The sequence below is a fragment of the Drosophila ficusphila genome, unplaced genomic scaffold, assembly GCF_018152265.1.
Source record: "Drosophila ficusphila isolate 14025-0441.05 unplaced genomic scaffold, ASM1815226v1 contig_607, whole genome shotgun sequence".
Classification (NCBI taxonomy): Eukaryota; Metazoa; Arthropoda; class Insecta; order Diptera; family Drosophilidae; genus Drosophila; species Drosophila ficusphila.
In genome coordinates this window covers 2,986,772-3,008,458 of record NW_025064537.1, presented here as the reverse complement: position 1 = coordinate 3,008,458, position 21,687 = coordinate 2,986,772, and the positions used below count along the sequence as shown (strand labels likewise).

The following is a 21,687-nucleotide window of genomic DNA, read 5'->3' as shown; positions in this document are numbered from 1 at the left end:
ACATAGTCGCACTGGAAATATAGTCGCTTTGGAAATGAATAAAATTCTGTGGATAGGAGGTCTCAACAAGTCACTTGCCTGCGGGGGCAAGAAGGAGGCGTCCCTCCTGAAACCAGGGGAGAGGATCTGGACCTGTGCGGTCAGGCCAAAGGGGCAGCAACCCAAGAACAGCTCACCACCTCCGAAGATCCGGAGGAGCAGGAAGTTCTACGGGTACAGTCTCGTGCTGGGCAGCCTCTTTAGCTCCGTTCTGTGGGCCGTCTACGAGTTGGGCAAACCTGAGGAGGACCACCGAGGAGCCATCGAGGACGAGTTCAGCCACCTTCCCTGGTTCCAGCAGTACCTAACCAGGATGTGGCACTCGCTGCAGTACTACCAGAAGATGATGGAGGAGCCGCAGATGGTGAAGCTCCTGCCAGACGTCCTGCCCCCTCCCTACATCCAACCGCCGTACTCGCTCGTCCTGGAGATCAAGGATGTGCTGGTGCACCCGGACTGGACCTACCAGACGGGCTGGCGGTTCAAGAAGCGCCCCGGCGTGGACTACTTCCTGCAGCAGTGCAGCCGGAACTTCGAGATCGTGGTCTACACCGCGGAGCAGGGCATGACCGCCTTCCCGCTGCTGGACGCTTTGGATCCCTACGGGTACATCAGCTACCGATTGGTGAGGAGCGCCACGGATCTGGTGGAGGGTCAGCACACCAAGAACCTGGACTACCTCAACCGGGACCTCAGTCGCGTGATAGTGGTGGACTGCGACCCGGACACCACGCCCCTGCATCCGGACAACAGTTTGGTGATGACCAAGTGGCTGGGGAACGACGACGACGTCCAGCTCTTCGACCTCACCGCCTTCCTGCAGCTGGTGGCCGAGCACCAGGTGACCGACGTGCGGGAGGTCCTGCGCTACTACCGCCAGTTCGACGATCCCATCGAGCAGTTCAAGGACAACCAGCGAAGGATGCAGGAGCAGAACCAGGAGAACACCCAGACCTCCGCCTCCGGCGAACGTCAGTGGAGCCTCTCCTTGATGGGTCGCTCCTTTCGGAGCTCTTAGATATTTAGCTTGATCGGGAAGAGTTAAAACATCGAATATGTTATAATAGGTAGCTACCAAATAAATATGTAGTAAAATAGCAAAATTTAAAGTTATCACACACTAGTATGCATTATTATTTTAACGTGCTCCTAATGATACTATTAAGATCTGATTAGTTCCATTAAAAAATTGGGTTTACGGACCTTTAACTTAATAGTTGTACTTCAATAGGTTAAAAAAAATTAAAATGCAAGGGTATAAAAAAAATGATTAGGCCATTAAAGTTATTTACTGAAATATATAAAGTCGTAATCGTTAAAATAAATATGTCAACTTGCGTATTTCTTTTGAAATCTTTAGGAATGTTTAAGGGATTTTTATTGTACTTCAGATCCGTATAAAATCTAAATCGAAAGGTTTTTAATGCCGCGCATTAAAGAAGATGCACTATTATTTTGTCCAGTTTGATTGTTCACCGACACGTCTTTTTAATACTTCATAACCGTAAAAACAACTCTAGTCCTTATTCAAATTGACAACCTTCTGGTGGAATAATCACCTGTAAAGTGCACGTAATTATGAACCCTTTGCAAAGTCGGATAAAATAATAATTATCGAAAGGTGTCATGTAAGCAGGGTTTTTCCGAAGCTGCTACCCACCGATGGGAAAAACCATATTAGACACCGGTGGCACACATGGAAGGTGGCTACGATCACGCCACCGTTTTCGAGGACACTTTGCGATGCAAAAAGGAGGAAATTTATGCGCGGAGAACTTGGAGGGTAATACGAGGAGCCGGAGGTTCTGGGGTTTGTGGGAGTCAGATGGACATCCGGCGGGTGGGAGCCACTTTCGTGCTTGACCTCTCCACAGCGGCCTGCTTAGCCTCTTGACCACCGCCAAGTTTTTCCAGGATGCGATGTGAGAGAGGGGGTCCTTCGGGAAGGAGGAGGAGGAGGAGGAGGAGCGTGTGAGGGCGCCTCTTTGGTGGTGCGTTGCCTTTTTATGGGATCTCCGGCAGCTCCGCCAGCAGCACTTGCAATGAAAGCATTTCCGCATCCGGCAGCGGGGATCCCCGGGAAGAGAAGCCAAGGAGCAGCATGGAGTCCACTTTAATTTTTGTTTTGTTTATAATTTACGCGACACAACATCAATTAAGTGCTTGGCCGGAAAAGCGCATACCTGCAGCTGAAAAAAGCAGTCATAAATTCTCGCCCTAAAGTGTTGGCGAGTGTCGGTGCGACTCCCATCCCGTTCCATGCAGTATAGTGTACTATATATCCGCCACTCCCCGGAGGTTCCAAAAGGGCGATGCGGGATGGGGGACGGGGGATGGGGGCGTGGTCCTCCAGCAGACCAGCTGCAATGTCCTGGGGCATAAATAGCCAACGCCATTTTGGTATGCGCACTTTTTTATGTATCGCACAAATCATTTTATCGAATACACACTGTATGCAGTGGTTGCAACTTATTTAAGCTCACCAAATAGTTCAGAACGGAAAGAGAGATGTAGTAATATTGGAGTGGAATGGCAGGATCCTGTAACAGATAACTAAGAGTCCCGATCTGAAGCGAATCACCTTCCTTTACTTAAAACAATATGTATTATATTTGACAAAGGGAGATGTAGTTCATTTAACTATACACTGAAAATAATAAAAATCTAAATACATACTTAAAATTACATAACTACAAGCAATATAATAGATAGCTTTTACAAGAAAACATTTTTTAATAAAATAATTGTTAACAATACTTATTTTACTATGTACTTTTTAGAATAAAAAGTCAAATTAAATACGCTGTTAAGTGTAACATGGAACAAGCTTCAGATTAATGAGTTTCTGAAAATGTAGGAATATTTCGTTACTGCCAATTTGTTAAAAATATTGTTTCTTTGGACTTAAACTTCAATTAAACTCCCCAACCCTTGGGTCAAAATCAATTTCCAACTAAAACGGCAAAAAATGGCTGCATCGCAACCACAAAGTCATTCAGACAAAGATGCCTAATTGGAATTAACAAAAACAATTTATGGTCGAAGTTGGTGTGATTTGTTGGAGTGACATTACGATGCGGTAAACGAGCAAGGACGAGAATCAGGACGAGAAAGCAGTTCGAGACGGGGGAAAAGCGGGACAAGATGGAAAGGTCCTCGGACAAATTTCTAGGAGAGTGTGTGTGTTTTATTGGGGTTCGGGTGTACGATGGCACTTGCAGACGCCATTTGTTACAACAAAAGAGGTCCAAAGAGTCATTAAACGGCAGTATAAACAAACTCCAGACGGACCCTCAAAGGGTTGGAGTTCTAAGCACAAGAAAGTGTCAACTGTTGGCGAAAATTACAACTCACTTAAAGTTAATTTAGATCTCCCAAAAACACTTTTACCATTAAGCCAAGAATGATGATGTTTCTTGGAATATATAATTAATTTGTTAACATAATCCTTAATTATATTAAAGGCCAATCAGCACAAAGTGTATTGCAAACAGTAAGCTTATATTAATAATTATTAATGTAAACTATAATATAATATATGGGTGTCGAAGAAAGTAACTAAGTAACTAAGTGATTTATAAGATTTATCTTATTCAATACAAGGGATGATTTACATTTAACCGTATCCACTCATTTAGCAAATAGTGCAGTGGCGTTAAATAAATAAAAGTTAACTCTCTTCCGAAGTAAATTTATTTATTAGCCAGACTGCAAGTGCTCCCAATTTTACGCCACCTCCGCCGGATGCGACATTCAAATAATGAAATGAATGTTTTGCTGCACTCATCCATTTATTCACGCACCATAAACTAGGGACGAATTTATTTCAAGGGACACTCGAACGTGCAATAATAAAAATAATAAAATTAATGGGGGCCCAAAGAGACAACGGCAGCCAACAAGTGAGATCGACTTTAGTTCCGAATCGAGGCGGAGCCTCCCTGGCACACCAGTTACAGGTACCGGAATCGTTTGCGAATTAAATATGCATTCCATTTCAAATTGGTTCAAATGGAGGGGGAAGAGGGGGTGGTGGTGTTTCAGGGGGTTTAAAGGTGGGGCAAGGGCACCGCGACCAAAATAATTTCAGCCATTTGCCAGATTTTGAATGCAGCTGGCCCAGCATAGATTTTGGCATTGCCAATGCATTGTAATTTACGCGACAATTGCAATAAACATTAGTTCATTTGTTACGCAATGTACTGCACCCAGGCTCCCACTGTAACTCTCCTGCTCCACCACCACCAGCACCACCACCACCACTAGCAGCACCACTGCTCTTTGCCCCACCAAAGCAGCCACGTTGTTTGTGGGTTTGCGGCTGGCACATTAAATTAATTACTCATGTTATTATTTTGGCCGAAATGAAGTACGCAACAATTTATAATCGCGACTACACGAGATTAGAAGTACCTGCGGTGACCCCCGCCCCTTCTCCACTCCCCCCGCCACGCCCCCTTTCTGGCTGCAGCCATTTCGCTTTATTAGTCAAAATGCTGGCAAAATGTATTTCAAAATCAAAATCCTACAATTTTCCACGAATGCGTCTGTTTGCAATTAACGCTAATTTATGATCGACTAATTTACAAAATGTTGCCTCAAAACGCAGTGTTCTGCTGTTTTAAAACAGAACAATTCCGTAAAGTGGATTTTGGGATGGTAAAACTATTTTTATAATGAACTAATGTAAAGGGTCATGACATTATTTACAGATTCAATTTGAATAAATTAAAGGATACCAAGTTTTATGAGACAAGAATTGGAAAAAAGTTACAAGTTACAATACCCATAAGCAATATGTTATGTTTTTTTACGATTATTTAAATATTTGTTGTAAAATATTTTGAAGGCATTAACGATTATATTACATTGAACTTAGAATAAATCAAAACTTTAGAGATAACCAGTTAACCGAAATGTGACGACGTATTTATTTATTCCGCAGGAACGAATCTAATTAAAGAAACGTATTGTGCGTCCATCTACTAACCAGCTTAAATTTATGGATTTACTAAACAAGCCGGATTAATCCACACACGAACGAAGGAAGCCAACAACTGCATTACATTTAATCCGGGAAGCAACTAAATTCGGCTCGAAATTTATGGCAATTGCTCAAGCAAGGCATTAATTCCATTTAAATGGCCGCCTTGTGAATCAACAGGCGGTTGCAACGAGCAGCACAATCACATCCTAATGCATCCGCCGATGCATCGTGCCCCCGCCCCGTTGCTCCTGCCCCAAAACGTGGCCATCGAGGAAGGATGGCCGCCTCGCAGGATGTGTGCCCCCTTCGCCCGGCTTACTGTTCTCGGCCTAATGTATGATTATGTTCGGAACACAAAGCATACGCCAAGGCGACAAGGACAACGGCAATCGGAGGCGGAGGTGGAGGTGGGGTGAAGGAGGAGATCCTGGGATTGGTCAACGAGGCGTTGCACCACCGCCCCATTTATTTGCATCGCAAAATTTGCACATGTTCAAATCGAGATTTACGACGCCGAGTGACATCATTAATCAAGCGCCTGATTGGTGATCCTGTTCCTGTTAATTAATACAATAATGGATTGCGTGCGGAGACTTTGGCCGGAGCAGCTCCCCTTCGGAGCCGAAGATGCACGATTTACGGCCCGGAAGAAGCCGCAAGGATAATCTAGAAGCCAAGGGGAAAAAAGCTAACCAACCTTCCCCCACTGGCAACATTGATTTTAAATTTACAACGCTCGTGGCAAAGGTTGCTGCAACAGAGCCATATGTTGCATTGATTTATCATTGGCAGTCGGTGTGGCAGCCAAAATGGAAATCTTCTGCAGCTGCTACTAAACCCGGACACCAGATAACTTTTGGCCCAAAACATCAGGACAGCCTTGATGAGGAGGTCGGAACCCACCGCCCACCGCCCACCGCCCACCGCCCAGTAAACTCCCTCTCCTCTCCCACACAAATTTCAATTAACAATTTTACCCTTAATTTGGCCCAGAAGCAACGCAAAAATCAGGTAAAGTCAACAGGGGCGAATAGAGAGAGAGGTTTGGGGTTGGGCTAACAAACTAAATTACAATTTGGTTGGACCAACAAACCCCTCCACCAAAGATTTTGGCCTATGCCCGAGCATCAATTATGATTATCGTCACGTTTTATGAGACGTTCTCTCGACAACTTTATGACTCGGGCCCGCTTGTCAAGCGCCGAAAGTATGCACTCGTATAATGAATATTGACAAAGGATTCTGCTGCGGCTGGAGGACTCGCAGGATCTCCGGCTTCCGGCGGCTCGATTTTGGTTAACCTAGCAGGTAACACTTGTTTGCCGTCCTCGTTTATTCATTAGCCCAGTTCGTTTGTTAGGGAAAACTTATGTCATACATTTTTATCGAATTTGTATTAATGTATTAAACTAAACCTAAATATCCAGTCTATGTGAGAGAAATTAACGAAGTAAATAGGACTCCCTTATATACGTTTCATCCTTAAATTTTATGTGTTAAAAACCTGGAGGCGTTTTTCACAGAACTCTACTTTTTAAGGAACAGATCTTAAAATTACTTCATTTAAATTTTTCTAAATATCCTATTTTTTCTTAAAGGAAAATTTGTTGAAGAAGGAACATTTTTTTTTTTTAAGATAATTATTTTCTGCTGGCCAGTCGTTTAGATAGCTACCTTAAACAAATACAACATGCAGTATATAAATGCTTTTAAAAATAATTTATCAAAGCCAATATTCAATTCAAAAATTACACCACTATTGATGACAATTTTCAGTTGATTTGTATTTTCTAACATTTTTTTAACACAACATATATTTTATATATATACGTTTTAGATTCAGACCATCTCCCATCTGAATCCGATTCTCCAAAACTCTAATCTCACCCCTGTACCAACAGTACTTGCATCGGGCTCGGAGCCAGTTGCTTCTAATTGCCCTAGACCAAAAAATATTAATAAGCAAATACAACATAAAAAGGGTTAGAGAAAACAGTCTTCTTGTCAGCCATATCCCGAAACCAAGCCGGGCCAATTAAAACTCTAAACGAAATTTCAATTAGCGGCACTTAGCGTCAGCTGCCATAACCCAAAAAAAAGGAAGCCCAAAAAAATCTAATATCAACTAAATGACATTAGAGACGAAATTAGCTGGAGTGAAAAAGTCAAGAAATTGAATGGCAAAAACCGCAACTGTAAGATACTTTCCTCTGTTTTTTTTTTCGGCAATCTGCACAAAAACAATTTCCATTTGCAAATTGCGTGTGTTGTTTCGAGCTGCATTTCTATTGGATTTTATATTTTCAGTTCCAAATCGTTTTTTGACGCAATTTAGCTTGTGATTTCTTTTGCATTTACTAATTGCTTCAAGTACGCTCTGCTCTGGATTTAATGGAAATTGCAAATATGCAATTGAAATTGCGAAAGAGTCGGGAAGCAGTTTTGGTTAAGCAACTCCGCGGAATTGTCTAGTAATTGTCGTTTACATTAATGTTGTGCAGCAATTGTCTAATTATAAACGCTCTAAATTTGCAACCGGATTAGATGTTTTGGTGCGTGGAACTAGAATTTTAAAGTGCAAATAAAAGCAAAGGAAAAGTAATTTAATTTACTCTGATACAAAGTAAATTATGTAAAACATCTTATCTGTAAAATAATTCACAATAAACACTTTGCACCTCGGTGTTTATTGGTTCACTTATTCCCGCATTATCTGCAAATGCATATCCAGTTCAGACATTAAAAAGGATGCACCCTCCCATAACTCTTTTTGCGAACAAACTTTTGGGCAGGCATCAAAACATTCCATGCCATTACACAAATCCAAAGTATCCTTTATGAAAGCATCCTGTACTGTACGGAGTCCTTTTTCCCCCTGTCCTTCCCTCACCGCAATGTTGACCGAGTATTTTGGATGATTGTCGAGCATGTGAAACTTCTTGAAGATAATAATAATTTAGTGCTGTTGAAATGACTTTTGACCATCACACACAATTGATACGATCCGGGCTCCCACACGTGTTCAAACAGCCGCCCCACCTAAGGCCACCCAGAGCCATCCCCCCACCGATTTGCTTGGAATGCAACTGCAGAATGGAGTCGAGTGGTTTGCACAATCAAAGTGGGGCTTCTGAAGAAGGGGTTCGGGGTCGGGGTTATGCTGGCCCATTTGCTCGGTGCCGCATCTCAAAGAAATAAACAAAAGGGGCACGCCGCCAAAATGCCGGAAAATCCACACATCCTGCGGGCTGGAGGGGATTGGGATCGGAGTGGGGATTGGTAACTAGGATGTGGGATGGGAATGGGATGGGAGTCCAGGATGGCAGCCACTTTGCATGCAGTGCGAGCAACTTTCGAAATGTTTTTGTTGCTGCTGCTGCCAGCAGACCCGCTGGCAGCAAGAGTGGAAAATGAATTTATAAAAATTCACTCGTAATAATTTCTCGATTTTTGGTAAATTATTTGATTACACACACGTGTGGAACGGATCGCCGCCCACTCCGCCCACTCGTTTGCCCACTTGGCTGATGCAATGTCTGGCTGGCAAAAGGACTCCAGATCCAGATCCAGATCCTTCTTGGCCCGGGTTGCCAGGGTCATAAAATAAACTTCATCTTCGGTTCGTGCCGCTTTGCACTTGGCGTTTGTCTTCTTCTTCTTCTAGTTTGCTGCTCGGAGTTTGGGGAACCCCGTGTACTTCTCATCCGCCAGAAGTGCGCATTTGCTCCCAAATTCACAAAACAAATAAAATAGTTTTCGGGTGCGCTGTTTTTCTAGGGAAATTGGTGGTGGGGGTGGTCGACTATAGACGGGGCTAACAATAGCCGAAGATTCTTTCACTGAAAGGACTTCGATTTGCATTTGTCTCACGGAACTGCAGTTGGCGAGTCAAATTGTCGAGTCAGTTGTCGGGAGAATAAGTAAAAGGTCTCATTGGGATTAAATCCATTGGTTGGAGAGGAACAAAAGACTACCATTTATTAGAAAAATTGAAGGCCGAAATCTAATTGTCTTTACATACTTCTATTATTATCTAAATTTTATTATTTTATTTACCATAGTAAAAGAGTGATACTATTTAATATAAATCATGCCAATTTTGTCAGATTTTTAAAAGGAACATTTTTATGGAAGTTTGTGCTTTTGCTGTAACACCTCCTAATATTAAAATTTCAAAGCAAAATGCAGTTTAAATATACATGAAAATTAGATTTCCTAGAAACTATTTTAAATAATTCGCATTATTTTTTTTAAAGTAACTATATGTACGCAAGCGCGTTTTTTGGATTTAAAACCTACAATATATATATATATATATATATAATATGTAATTAAATGAAATTTCTATGTTTCCTCATTTTTCTAGCACCCCCAACAAACCCGCCTACCGATCCACTTTACACCATATTTATTGTCCAATTCTCCTAGGAATCAGTTGAAGAAGTAATCTCATCAAGGCGAAACTAGCTTTCGCGTCTGGATAATGTTACTTGGACAATTTTTCTAAGTATATTAACCGCACATTTTTATGAGGCATTCTGTGCCAGCCCGAAATGGAGTTCCATTGCGGTCCATGGGAAAAGCCGAAGGGTGTGGGAAAATGTTTAAAATGAATTCAGTTAGGAACGGACGGCAAGTGGCAATTTCTTGTCTCGTTGGAAGCGAGTTAAGTTTGCTTGTAAATTCGTGTATTTAAAGATGGCAGGGATCGGCGTGGACCGCGCAGGAAATAGATTAAACTGAGCAACACTTGCGCTATTTCGGTTTCCGTTTCCTGCGCTTGTTAAATATTCACGGAAAAGCGAAGGGAAGGGGGGATTTTCCTCTGGAAAATCGCACGCAGGTCACCAAAGGCACTCCCCTTTCGGCTTCATTTTCCACCGCCGCGTGACAGCAAGCGGCATAAACTTTTCGAATCTTGTTCGCAGAAAAAAAATAACACAGAGAAGGAGCCGTAACAACAACGGCAATAACTGCTGCTGTTGTGGTTGCCATTTTCCCCCCGTTTTCCCGCTTTCCCCGTTTTTCCGGCCTGGCGTCGTGTAACAATTTCCGCCAGAAGGCCCATAGGCCAACTCCTGCCATCTGGGCCTCGGCGGCGACCTTTTGCCTTGAATAACTTTCAATTTGAGCCAAGAACCGCGGCACTGCCTATTAACCAGCAGCTATGTGCCAGCGGACAGGACACTTCACCCCGGCCCCGCCCTCGGCTGACCTCTGACCTCCGGCGGGCGGTCGCTGCGGGGTCGACAATTTGTTGACTCGCCTTCCGGTGTGTTTATTAGTTCATTTCGGCCGCGCAAATGCAAATTACATGCTCGCCAATCGCGACTCCTCCTTGATGAGAAAAGTCCGTGGACTCTGATGTGATTTTAACCTGGTGGAGAATAATTCCTGGTTGGGAGCAACAAATGTACATAATAGTAGTTCACCAAAAAGAAAAACCAATATAATCTTTTGGCTAAGAAGGTTTTCATTCCTTGAAGAATTGGTTTTAAATTATAATTTTGGCCAACCATCAAGCCAATGATATAATCAAATATTGTGCAAAATCTACTTATAAATATTTCTTAACATTTAGCTTTCAAAAGTATCATATTCGCATCTTTCAAGAGTATGAATTAAAGAGCTTCTTTCCTAAATAATATTAATATTAATTTTGGGAAATTGCATTAATTTATATTTAAGATGCACAGCGAATTTACCTATTTATATTTCTGACGTTAACGTCTTTTGCATTAAATAATTTTACGCTTAACCCAAAACAAATTTTAACTTTTAAATTACCACAATGTAAAGAAGGTACAAAAAATATACAGGGCCTAAACTTATACTTTCCCTGACTTTCTTCGCTTACAACTTAAGAGTTTTGTATCTTAACAGCTAATTCTTAGCCCCTGAGAGGACAACCAAGAAGTGGACAACGGCTTTGTGAGGTTCCTCGCAAGCATTCAAAGAGACGAGCTGGAAAGGATCCTCGAGGCGCAGGAGGCGGGGGGCAGCGACAATGGCCAGATATCCTGTTTAAGGACGCCCCATTCGCTCATATTTAGCTTGTCGCCTCGTATAGAAAGCGGCGGTGTCATAAATTAAAACTTAAACTTTTGGAAATGTCAAGTATAAAACGGTAAATCTCCGCACACACACACACACGCCTGCTGGAAATGAATTGCAGCAGCCAAGAGGAGGTGGAAAAAGGGGGAGGGGAGGGAAGAAGGGTTGCGGGGCGGGGGAGGAAAAGTGGGTGGGAAAAGCGGCGTCACCCATTGAATGCGCATGTTTTAGTTGCGGGCTGCGTTTTTCACTCGCTGGCAAAGATAGACGGAGGAAAATCGAGGGGAGGGGAGGGGAAAAGCGCCCGGAGGGAAAAACTATACAGAGCGAGCACCCAAGAAAAAGCACAACAACAATATATATGGGGAAAACTCCACCCAGTTTCCCATAAATTTGGGCAAAAGGCAAACTTACAGATTATCCGCATTTAGTTGTAAAGGTTTCCCCCTGAAATGTGTTGTATTTCATTTTTGGCTCCGCCAAAGATGAAAGTTTGTCCGGCTTTTCCTTCGCCTGTCGATGATTTACATTTGATTTACTTTCACTGGACACATTTTTTCCTCGACTGCCACTCCCCCATCCCTCGAAAGTTTCCACTCATTTACAATAAATTCTCATCGCCGGCTCTAAATTTCTAATTTCTAATCATCATAAAATCTGATTATCGTTTTCATAACTCTCGGAGATACCGAACAGTGTACACGGAAAACTTGACACATTAAGCAGCCATAAGAACAAATTTACTGTGGCACAAGAGGCGCAGTTTCTAAGTAAAATTTATGAAAATTAAAAAGCGAGAACAACTTTTCTTCGGTCATTTGAAAAATTTAATTGATCGCATAAATTCCTTGTTGCGGGGAGTGGGGGCTAAACAAATTGAGCCTCGAGAGGGGACTTACAACAAATTTATGTCAACTTCAGGGGTGGGAAAGGGGGGGGGTGAGGGGGAGGGGCAGGTGGGCGGTGGTTGCAAGACATCACGACGAATGAAGTGTAACCGCGAACATAATCAAATTTCGCTCGGCCGAGAAGCCGAAACATAAGTTCTTCCCTCAACGCCAGCAAACTTGACATCCTCCCCAACTTTTTTGGTTTTTTTCTTTTGTGAGGGAGTTTTTCTTGGACTTGGGAGGATTGCCATCTTAATTTAAAAACAATTTCCCAACTTGCCTCGCCTTTCCGACCATCTTCGGTTCGCATTTTTCACGCAGTTTTAATTTCACGCATAAACATTCATTTCTCTGGGGACACAAAGTTTTGGTCAACAAATAATAATACTCAGGACAACTAAGTGTGGCACATTTAAGGTTAATCTCATCGTTTATTAATATTGGTCCAATTAATGAGGTTTTGAGGGCAATCAGCGTTTGATCTTTTAAAATTTTAGTTAAAAATAAAGAGATAACATAATGGGTCTTTGTATTATGTTTGTAAATCTTTTTCAGTTGAGTTCAGAAATCAAAGTAATGTTAAAATGTTAGCCTATAAAATATTTCTCTTTAATATTAAGTTTCTTTCTTTTTCAGCGTTATATAAAATAAATATGGTACAAACACATAAATTTGAATTCTTTCAGTAAATGTTATCACCTCAAATTAATCGGTTAACAGAAAAATAAAAGATAATTTTTTACTATCTGCGGATCATTGTTTCTTTATATTATATTATAATGAAATATTTTCTATTTACTTAATAATTCATTCGCTTTTACATATTTTTTGGTTTTAAATCTTGAAATTTCCAAAGTAATCCGATGTTTTAAACCTTTTTAGCGTTGCATATTTTCAATTTACTAATGAACCAGGGACTTAAAATGAAGGCTAAGTCCTTGGGCTTGCTGGCAGGATCCACCGGCAAACAAGCCGGTCCGTTCCCACATTCAATGCCAACACAAAGATGATGAATTTGGACACTTTGTGTGCGTAGTAAGTCAGTTGCTTAAAAGTTATTAGGGATTAAGGAGTCGGGGAGGCAAATGCGCCGCCGGAATGTGCTTCATTAGAGCGGGGCACATGGCCACATTGCCACATGGCCGAGGATTCGGACCGGGATTCATGTGTGGCAAGGCTGCCAGGGACTCAGGATTCTGAATTCGGGGAAAGGCGAAGGAGGCGGAGGAGGAGGAGTGCGGTGTTTACTTACCTTTGGTGAAAGTTTTTGAAAATCCTAAAAGGAAATCACTTTAGACGCGTCCAAAGAGATGCAGTAAAGTTTCGTTAAACCATCCGAACCCGCATCTCCCCTTTCCCCTTGGAGCCACAAAGCCAAAGTTGCCGGCGGAGGAAGTGTGAACGATTATGAGGAGCTGATAGAAGGAATTCGAGAGGCGTTGGACTTGGCTTACTTCCCCATTTCCCCCTTCATCTGGGGTCTGTCTCCAGATCGGATGATGTTTTAATGTGGCCCGCTGGAACTTTTGAGACATCTTAATTCCTTTCGAGATAAATCAGAAATTCCTAACCGGGCTGGGCGCCAGTTAAAAATTTGTATTTTTATTTACACAATTTTCGGAACTTATGCATTTTTATGAGCCGGGCGATCCCCAGATGGGTGTGGGTGTGAGTGTATCGGGGTGTGTGTGTGTGTGTGTGCTTGGTTTATCCTTTCATAAATGGGTCCAACGGCCAACTGATTTATGCCACCGCAAGCTGGAGCTGCTCTTGGTCCTGCTGCTCCTGCAACTGTTCCACACCGGGGCATCCTGATGTCGACGGCGGCGGGCAACAAAATAACAAAGCAACAAAACAGAAATTCCAGAAAACAACATAAAACCGATTGATTTATTTTGACAATGCTACCATGCAGTGCCATCTCCCCTTGCATCCCATCCACATCCACATCCTCGTCCTCGTTCGGGTTCACCCACCGATGCCAGCGATCCCCGAGTGGTGCAACTTCTGGTTGAAGCTTCAGTCTGGTTGCCATTGTTGGTCGAAGTCCTTTTCCCAGTCCGTCTCTGTCTGTGTTTCACTCCAGGAGCCCCCACTCTCCACTCTGCACTACCCACTCCCAATCGACATGTTCCGTTCGCATTTCGGACCGTCACCCAACCACTCCCCACCAGCCAACCACCCAACCACCCGACAACCCACTTCCCAATCTTCCGACCCTGGACAAAAAGTTGTCCTCGTTGTCCGCTTTGTAAAATATTTTATTTGCACATCTTTCTTATTTTAATCCTTCATTGCATTCTGTTTGGTTTGGGCGACTTGAGCCAACCACCCACCCATCCACCGTCCACCATCCACAATCCTCTCCTGGAGCCACCGGGCGGGTGGTTCTCTGATGTGGTGGGTGGATCGGGACGGGTGACGGTTGCGTGTGGTTCCATGCAGTGCCAAATGGCCATAAAACACACGTTAATTACCCTCAAGCAGTGTCAACTGTTCTGCTCCTCCCATTTATCTAAGCGGACTTTAAATATGAACGGACTGTTTAGGATTGCAAAATACAAAAGGCACTAGAGACGAAATTAAGAAAACATAGCATTCCCATGAAAAAAATCGAAAGGGTTTTATAACTTATAAGTGAGTGCACAGTATTTGAAAAGTGTATCTTCTAAAATTGTAATAAAAACTTATTGAAATGAGTAACCCTTTTTTGCCTTCTGTGAAATCTTATCATTCCTATTAAATACATATATTTTATCATAAGGGAAACATCCGAACAGGGAAAGTGCTTAGGATTGCAAATTTCAAACTCCACTTAAAACAAAATTAAGAAATTCCAATTATTAAAGAGTAAGCTAAGTATACGTTTTACTTTCAATTTTATTTTTTACATTGTACTACAAACTAGTTAAAATAAAGAAACACCAGATGATATGTCTACAAAGAATTACCAAAAAGAATTTCCACCACGAGGATCCATTCGCCTGTTGCCCTCTGTGAAATTAATGAAATATGAATTGCAATGAATCCAAACTTTCTTTCTGGTTTTATAAATGAAAAACAAACAACTCACCGGCTTCTTTGGGATAGTAACTCGCATCGCCGCCACTGAAACGTGCAGAGATTTCAAAGGGAGAGCTGAATATTGTAAAGAATGGATTGCAATATGAGTGGTTAAAGGAATACAAGACTTGGACTTACTACAACCCGTTGCGGGACATCATTTCCTTGGCTCGCTTTTGATCCCGCACCATGCAGCGATAGGCAGAAGAACTGATGGCTTGATGGCGAGCCGGATGGTAGGAGTTGGCTTGGAGGCCATCGGACATGTCCATAGCCCTCTGGGGCGGATAATACCGATTTCCAACAGGAGGTTGAGGGGGCTGTTGAATGGACATTCGGCTGGATTCCCGTTCAAAGTCACCTCTTTGCTGCTGCTGCTGCTGCTCTCGCTGCATGGTGCCCCTCATCTAAAGAATTAAGTCAAACTATAGTGTCTGGATCGGGGTTTATATAGTCCCTACCTCAGGATAGTACTCCTCGGGTGTGGGCATATAGGAAAAGCCGGAAAACGGAGCGAACGAAGAGTAGTTAGGGTCCATTTTTTGTATAGAATATTTTAACAAAATAAATTTGGATATAATTTGAGGTTTTTATCTGTTTCTTACTCTATCAAAGATTAATTTAAATAAACCAAACACGATTCTAGGTTTTGACATCTTAAAACAAAAATAAAACTAGACTACTATGTTGTTTATAAGTTTGAGAAAAACCCAAAACATTTATTTAAGGATTTCCAGTTTGCTGTTAAGGACATATTTTTTTATGAATGTTATAACAGTGTTTTATACTTTATCATATTCGATGATATTCGAAGCTATTTACTTTACCCTGAAATTTATCAGAGTTTTTTTAAAACAAGGAAAGAAGTTAGCTTTGGCAGGCCGAACCTTACCGTATGTACCCTTACAGTCATCATAAATGCCAAACAAATTGCATAAAGGCTAAACAACAACGAAGCTATGACGATTTTTCCATTATATTTCTATATTTTCACCGATTGTTTCTACGACAGCTATTTGATAATGTAGGAGAGTTGGATAACTGCTACAGTGATAGTCTCAGTGTACCCCGTTTCATTAAATCAAGTGAAATTAAAGCTCTTATAGACTTATAACTGTGGTGGCTGTCGGTCATTACGATCAGCTGTGTTACACATTCCAGTTGCTTTCAAACTAAACATAACAATGTTCCAACAGATAAAGCCACTGGATTTTTGTTAAATATAATTCGAAAAAAATCAAGAGACCTAAAAAAAAGCATCTGACTGAAATTATCATACTCTCTGGAAGGGTACAAATATATAAAAAAATGTCTTGGGTATAACTTCAATACATTTGTATCGAGCCTAATAAAAAAAACCTTATCTACCAAATTCTTGAAGCCATTTTTTCTTAATTCTTATACACATACAGAGACATTACAGTTTGCCCGGCAAATCAGTGTGAATTTTATTTATATAGAACAATGTTTCTTATAGTATTTTCTTCCATTACACTAAAAGTGTAATGAATTATTCCTAGGCAAGAGGAGAACGCAATTTTCAATCGTTAAAGCTGTTAAAGTACAGAACATATTCAATGTACTCTTAAAATACGACAATCTTAAGTTCTTGAAATCTAACATTACATCTGAAACTTTATTTGTATGTTCTTGAAACACCTCGAATTTATAAATTTCCACAAACTATGCGCAAGACAACTTTCAGTAGTAGGAGTTTCCGTTTCCACGCGACTGGTACGTCTGACCTTCGTGGCCACCAAGGCCGGGCAGAGTGTTGTAGTAGTCGCCCTGGCCACCTCCCCTCTGCTGCTCCATGGGGGAACTAAGGATGGGGAACACGCATTACAAATCCGGAAGTGTTTACCATGCAGTTCCGCTTACTAGAGTCCGTTGCGGGAGTTCATCTCGCGGAGAATCTTGCTGTACCGCAGGGGACTGCGGTATCCAGGACCTCCAAGGGCAGCCGATCCGCTCTGGTAGCTCCTCGACTCCTGGCCAAAGCCACCCTGCTCCTGGCCATATCCCTGGCTAGTGCTCATCTGGTCATAGTTCACCTCATAACCCTAAACAAACACCACATTTTATTACGCTCAAGAAAGGAGTTTCGCTAAACTCACTTCACCGCCTTGGCCAAAACCACCGAACTGCATACCGTTTCCGTACTCCATTATTTTTTTTTTTTTTTCAGAGAAAAATCAAACTTTTCGAAATTTAGAAAATTTTTACACAAAATTTTGTTATTTTTTTCTGATGTTTTTGGGTTCTTTTCAGTCCGAAACCTAAAATGGAAATGAGCTGTATCCGTAAAAAGGTGGAGGGGTCAAAAAAATCAGTTGACACATTTTCTCATGGATAGAACGATTCAACAATTTGTGCACAATTTTCTAAATTTTGTTCGATGGCAATTTTGGAATTTTGTTCTTTTGGTAAATAGACAGATTAAATGAATTTCCTTTTAGCCCAAGAAAACTTTTTGCACTTTTTATTGTGAAGAAACATAGGCCTTCTTCTTTAGCTAATAAAATCTTTTGCCCTTCTCCAAAGCAAGCGGAGAAATATTAAAAAATCACTGAGGACCCTTCTTACCTCCTGGCCACTTTTGTGACCGATTCGGATTGCTTATCTGGCCATGGCCGACCACATTGCAGGTAAAGTTTCAGCCAGGTGAGAGAGGAAAAATCCGTAAGTTGGCCATAATGGAAATCAAAGCGGTGCAAGCCCACGAATTATATCCCTTTCCCCCCAAAAAAACGGGGAACCAATGAATATGCAAGCGGCTGAGAGTGAGAACGTCGCCGAATAATTAAAATCGAGCAGGAGGAGCTCCTTGAAGTGGCTCCTCACTGGCCGGATTAGAGATACCGGGAACACTTTACGGCGGACAATTAAGTGCGGCCCGTAATCTGTCTGTCGTAATTATGGCGACGCGGCGTGTATTTATCTGCGGCAATTAACGCCGAGCCAGCGCCAACTCGCATATTTCACGCCGCCGAAGATGCGCCATTGGCCCAGACTCCCAATCCCAATCCCAATCCCAATCCCGAGTTTGCAACTTTAATTAAAACCAGATAAAGGCGATTGCACTCGGCCAAACATAATGGTGTAGCGAATGGTTTATTGGAGTTCGTTCGTTCGTTCGTTCGGAGGCGGATCAAGTGCCCGGGTTCTGGACCACGATGATGATGTAGTTCTCGGAGGGCAGGACGAGCACCTCGTGCTGCTTGGTGCGCAGCCGTATGTTCAGCAGCTCGTTGCTCGCGTCCAAGCTGGCCACCATCTTGGCCCCCTTGAAGGTCAGGGTGCTGATCAGGGCCGCGTAGTGGACCGTCTGGGTGTACTCCATGGTCGTCTTGATCGGGATGGCGAACGGGTCCAGAATGATGATGCCCACCACGTTCGGGAAGTTCTGGTAGCGCTTGAGCATCTCCTCAATTTCGGCCGACATCTTGTGGGGTAACAAAAAAACTAAAAGGTTGATTTTAACTCGGCTGTGGATCAGGTCAAAATGACTTGTTTGATCCTGTGGACGTCAATGTTGTATAAGCATACTTTGCTGGGAAATATCCAACTAAAGCAAGGTGAAGTAGTATCTTAAAAAGTGCAAGTTTTTTTTAACATAACAATAGGGGTTTGTTTATGGAGTTAAATCACTTAATCTGTATACTGGGATATTTGAGATAGTTAAGTTGTTAAGAAAGGGATTTTAAAAGAAATATCACATTCTTGTGAACTCTCTGAATTAATTAAAATTTGTTTATAAGAAGATTATAACGTAGAAATTAAAGTCACACTAAAACCATAAAAGATCATAAAAATGATTCAAATGATATAGGAGCGCAAAACCCAATGTTCAACAACGAACTTGGACTACTTTATATTAACTGCTTGTTTATCTATTTAAACCAAAATATTACCTAATTCAAATGATTTAATCTACCAGATTCTGAAGTAAAAATTTAATTTAAAAAAGGTTTTATAAAAATACTTCTTTTAAAGGGTTTCTATTAAGTTTAATTTCCGAAGCACTATTTGGTACAGTTAAATCACATTTAATTTACTATATCTACTTTAAAATAACTTCATAGCAGTGGCCAACCAATCCTCACTGCTTGCCGAGGGCGAAGGGATCGCCGGAGGAGGTCCTCACGTAGAAGATGCCCTCCTTGTGGACGGAGGGCTCCCCCGCCATCTGGACGGTCTGCCGCTTGCTCTGGTCGCACTGCCACCTTCCCTCGTCCCGGGTGCAGGGAGTGCCCCAGAATCCCTTCGGCGAGTTGATGGACTCGGCGAACATCTGGTAGGAGCGGATGTGGGAGCAGCCGAGGTAGTAGCAGCTGCGCTGGTAGGCCCCGTAGTTCGGATAGAAGGTGGCACTGCCAGTGGGTCGCCGGAACCCGAAGTTGGCACTGGTGTGCATGGACTCCACGAACTTGGCGTCCGTTGGATCAATGCGGAACTCGGCGCTGCGATGGCGGAACTTGGGCCCCGCCGGATCCAAGGCGAAGATGGTGTTCACCTGGCTCGGCTTCAGCCTCTTTCCCGCCGAACCGGCGATCTGGGCTCCCAAGGAGTGACCGATGAAGTACATGCTGTCGAAGTCGGCTCCGAACTGGCGGTTGAGGTCCCTGGCAAACTGGGCGAGCTGCGCTCCGAAGGTCTCGATTAGGTTCACCACCGAGAAGTAGTTGATGTTCGCCGAGCTGGCGCTCCAATCAGCCACGATCACGTTGTACTCCCCTTTCTTCAGATAGGCGTCCTTCACGTCCCGGTTGAAGGATCCCCGCGACTGGCTCATCCAGCCGTGGATCATCAGCCTGGTGGGCAGGGAGGCATTAAAGCCGGAGCTCCGCCACTTCTGCTCGCTGGAGAAGTCCAGCTCCCGTCCGCATTGGGGGAACTCCCGCTTGAAGAGGTAGAACTGCATGCGCAGCTTCTTGCTGGCGAACGGGTTCAGGTTGCTGGCTATCTTCCGGATGAAGGGCAGGTCCAGGAACCGCCCGATGCCCCTCGATTCGCTCAGGTCCTTGTCGCACTGGTTCCAGGCGCAGTGCTCCGCCCCCTCGTACTCGTCGTCCAGGTTGGCCAGGATGTCGTCCGCCTCCGGTTCCGCCGAGATGTCCGACCGCTGACCGAATCCATCGGGGGTGTCGTCCAGATTCGGCAGTGCGTCCATGAACGCGCTCATCTCGGAGTCGTAGTTGCCCTCGACTTCGTTTCCACTGGGTTTGCCTTGGGCTGATTACAGGTGATCATGCATTATAATCAAGCTCTGTGTTTTCCAATCCCCACAAAGTAAACTCACCTAGCGAAGCTGTCAACAGCAAAACTGCAAATAGTTTAGTCCACATTGTAGGTCGATTTGTTGGATCAGCTGCAGCAGGAGAAGCTATCGGTTCCACTGGCTACTGCACTCTGTTGATCTGTTCGATCGGTCCAGCTGGTTTTATATTCGCCTGACCCGGCTGAACTAGTCATAGTGCGATTCTGGGCTTGATAGAGCAACTCCCTAGAACGCACCGAGCACGTCATTGCTCGTATATGCTATTAGCTCGCCATTAAATCGCACTGATCAAGCGATCGCGACCGTAACCCGCTTGAAGCAGAGGCGGAGCTAAAGGGGGGAAAGCTTTCGGGAAATCCACTCAGAATCTCTTTGAATTTAGCAATCAATCAGAAACAAACCACTAACATTTTTACAAATAGGGTCTCGGAATATTCCCAGTTACCTTTTATGGAAACTTAAGTTGATTTGATATTGAACCTAAGGCTTGCACTTAATTTAAATTTTAACAGAAATAAAAAAAATAAAGTGGCCATGTAGAGTATTTCTACCCCTAAAATTATATATTTTATTTGGATCTAATGAACTTTAATACTATCTTATCCTATTAAAATTGAGACAACCTTTGACCATTGCTTGTCAAAATTTAAGGAATAAAAGCCACAATTGTATATAAAAAGCATTAACAAATTAAAGTGTTAGCTTAGTATCAAATCATCACACCCTGACCCACCTGACTTAGTAAACAAGTAAGAAAGATCAAGGATTTTCCCTAGATTAAACATTTTCAAGTCCGGGATGAGAAACCCCTCTGAAGTCAGCCTCTGATCACGATCTACCCAGCTGATGCGAGGCATTGCCCGATTTTTTTCTATAAAGGCACGCGTTTCTTCCCACTGAAACGTGTTGGGTCTCAATTACCGGTTTTATATGCAATTTATGACGTAGCAATACTCCGATTCAGAACAGACAGTAGGGGCATGGGAAATTCTCGGCTCACATTCATGAATGTCGCAAAAAGTGGGCAAACGCTTTGGCTAAATCCGATCACAATTATCAACTGGGCGTTTTACAACCGATTACCGAATCTCATTATCAGTCCCATGTCAACGACTCAGTTCGGAATCAATTGAACTGTTCATCTAATTGACCGCCCATCTAATTGACGTTGGGAAATATCACTGCAAAGCATTAATGATTTGATATTTAATAAGTGCCGCAACTGACGCGTTTGGAGTTTCGCAAGGAAATCATTGTCTATTGTAAATTTGTGCAACATTTTATTGGGTTGCATGCATATATTGTGGGAAAATCTTGGAACTAATCATCTTTTGAAAGTAAATGCTAGATTTTTTCCACTTCAAATATTTTAT

The 21,687-nt window shown here is 42.7% G+C and overlaps 5 protein-coding genes across 5 annotated transcripts; 1 reads left to right on the top strand and 4 right to left on the bottom strand.

Moving 5' to 3' along the window:
• LOC108094356 (mitochondrial import inner membrane translocase subunit TIM50-A) lies at positions 1-1,159 on the top strand. The gene has a single exon (XM_017194897.1). It carries the CDS (start codon positions 35-37, stop codon positions 1,055-1,057), a length of 1,023 nt encoding a protein of 340 aa, XP_017050386.1. The 5' UTR covers positions 1-34; the 3' UTR covers positions 1,058-1,159.
• Positions 1,160-14,832: 13,673 nt separating this feature from the next.
• On the bottom strand, positions 14,833-15,671 carry LOC108094393. Its single transcript, XM_017194959.2, has 4 exons — positions 15,495-15,671; positions 15,172-15,440; positions 15,044-15,108; positions 14,833-14,964 (listed from the first exon to the last, which is right to left on the bottom strand). Exons 1-4 carry the CDS (start codon positions 15,570-15,572, stop codon positions 14,918-14,920), a joined length of 459 nt encoding a protein of 152 aa, XP_017050448.1. The 5' UTR covers positions 15,573-15,671; the 3' UTR covers positions 14,833-14,917.
• A 968-nt stretch (positions 15,672-16,639) lies between these two features.
• LOC108094394 lies at positions 16,640-17,322 on the bottom strand. The gene is made up of 3 exons (XM_017194961.2): positions 17,151-17,322; positions 16,915-17,096; positions 16,640-16,855 (listed from the first exon to the last, which is right to left on the bottom strand). The coding sequence occupies exons 1-3, from the start codon at positions 17,199-17,201 to the stop codon at positions 16,735-16,737; spliced, it is 354 nt and encodes a 117-aa protein (XP_017050450.1). The 5' UTR covers positions 17,202-17,322; the 3' UTR covers positions 16,640-16,734.
• An 806-nt stretch (positions 17,323-18,128) lies between these two features.
• Positions 18,129-18,568, bottom strand: LOC108094395 (dynein light chain roadblock-type 2). Its single transcript, XM_017194963.2, has one exon. It carries the CDS (start codon positions 18,476-18,478, stop codon positions 18,185-18,187), a length of 294 nt encoding a protein of 97 aa, XP_017050452.1. The 5' UTR covers positions 18,479-18,568; the 3' UTR covers positions 18,129-18,184.
• A 508-nt stretch (positions 18,569-19,076) lies between these two features.
• LOC108094392 (phospholipase A1) lies at positions 19,077-20,421 on the bottom strand. Its single transcript, XM_017194957.1, has 2 exons — positions 20,336-20,421; positions 19,077-20,268 (listed from the first exon to the last, which is right to left on the bottom strand). The coding sequence occupies exons 1-2, from the start codon at positions 20,379-20,381 to the stop codon at positions 19,136-19,138; spliced, it is 1,179 nt and encodes a 392-aa protein (XP_017050446.1). The 5' UTR covers positions 20,382-20,421; the 3' UTR covers positions 19,077-19,135.
• Positions 20,422-21,687: the final 1,266 nt, after the last annotated feature.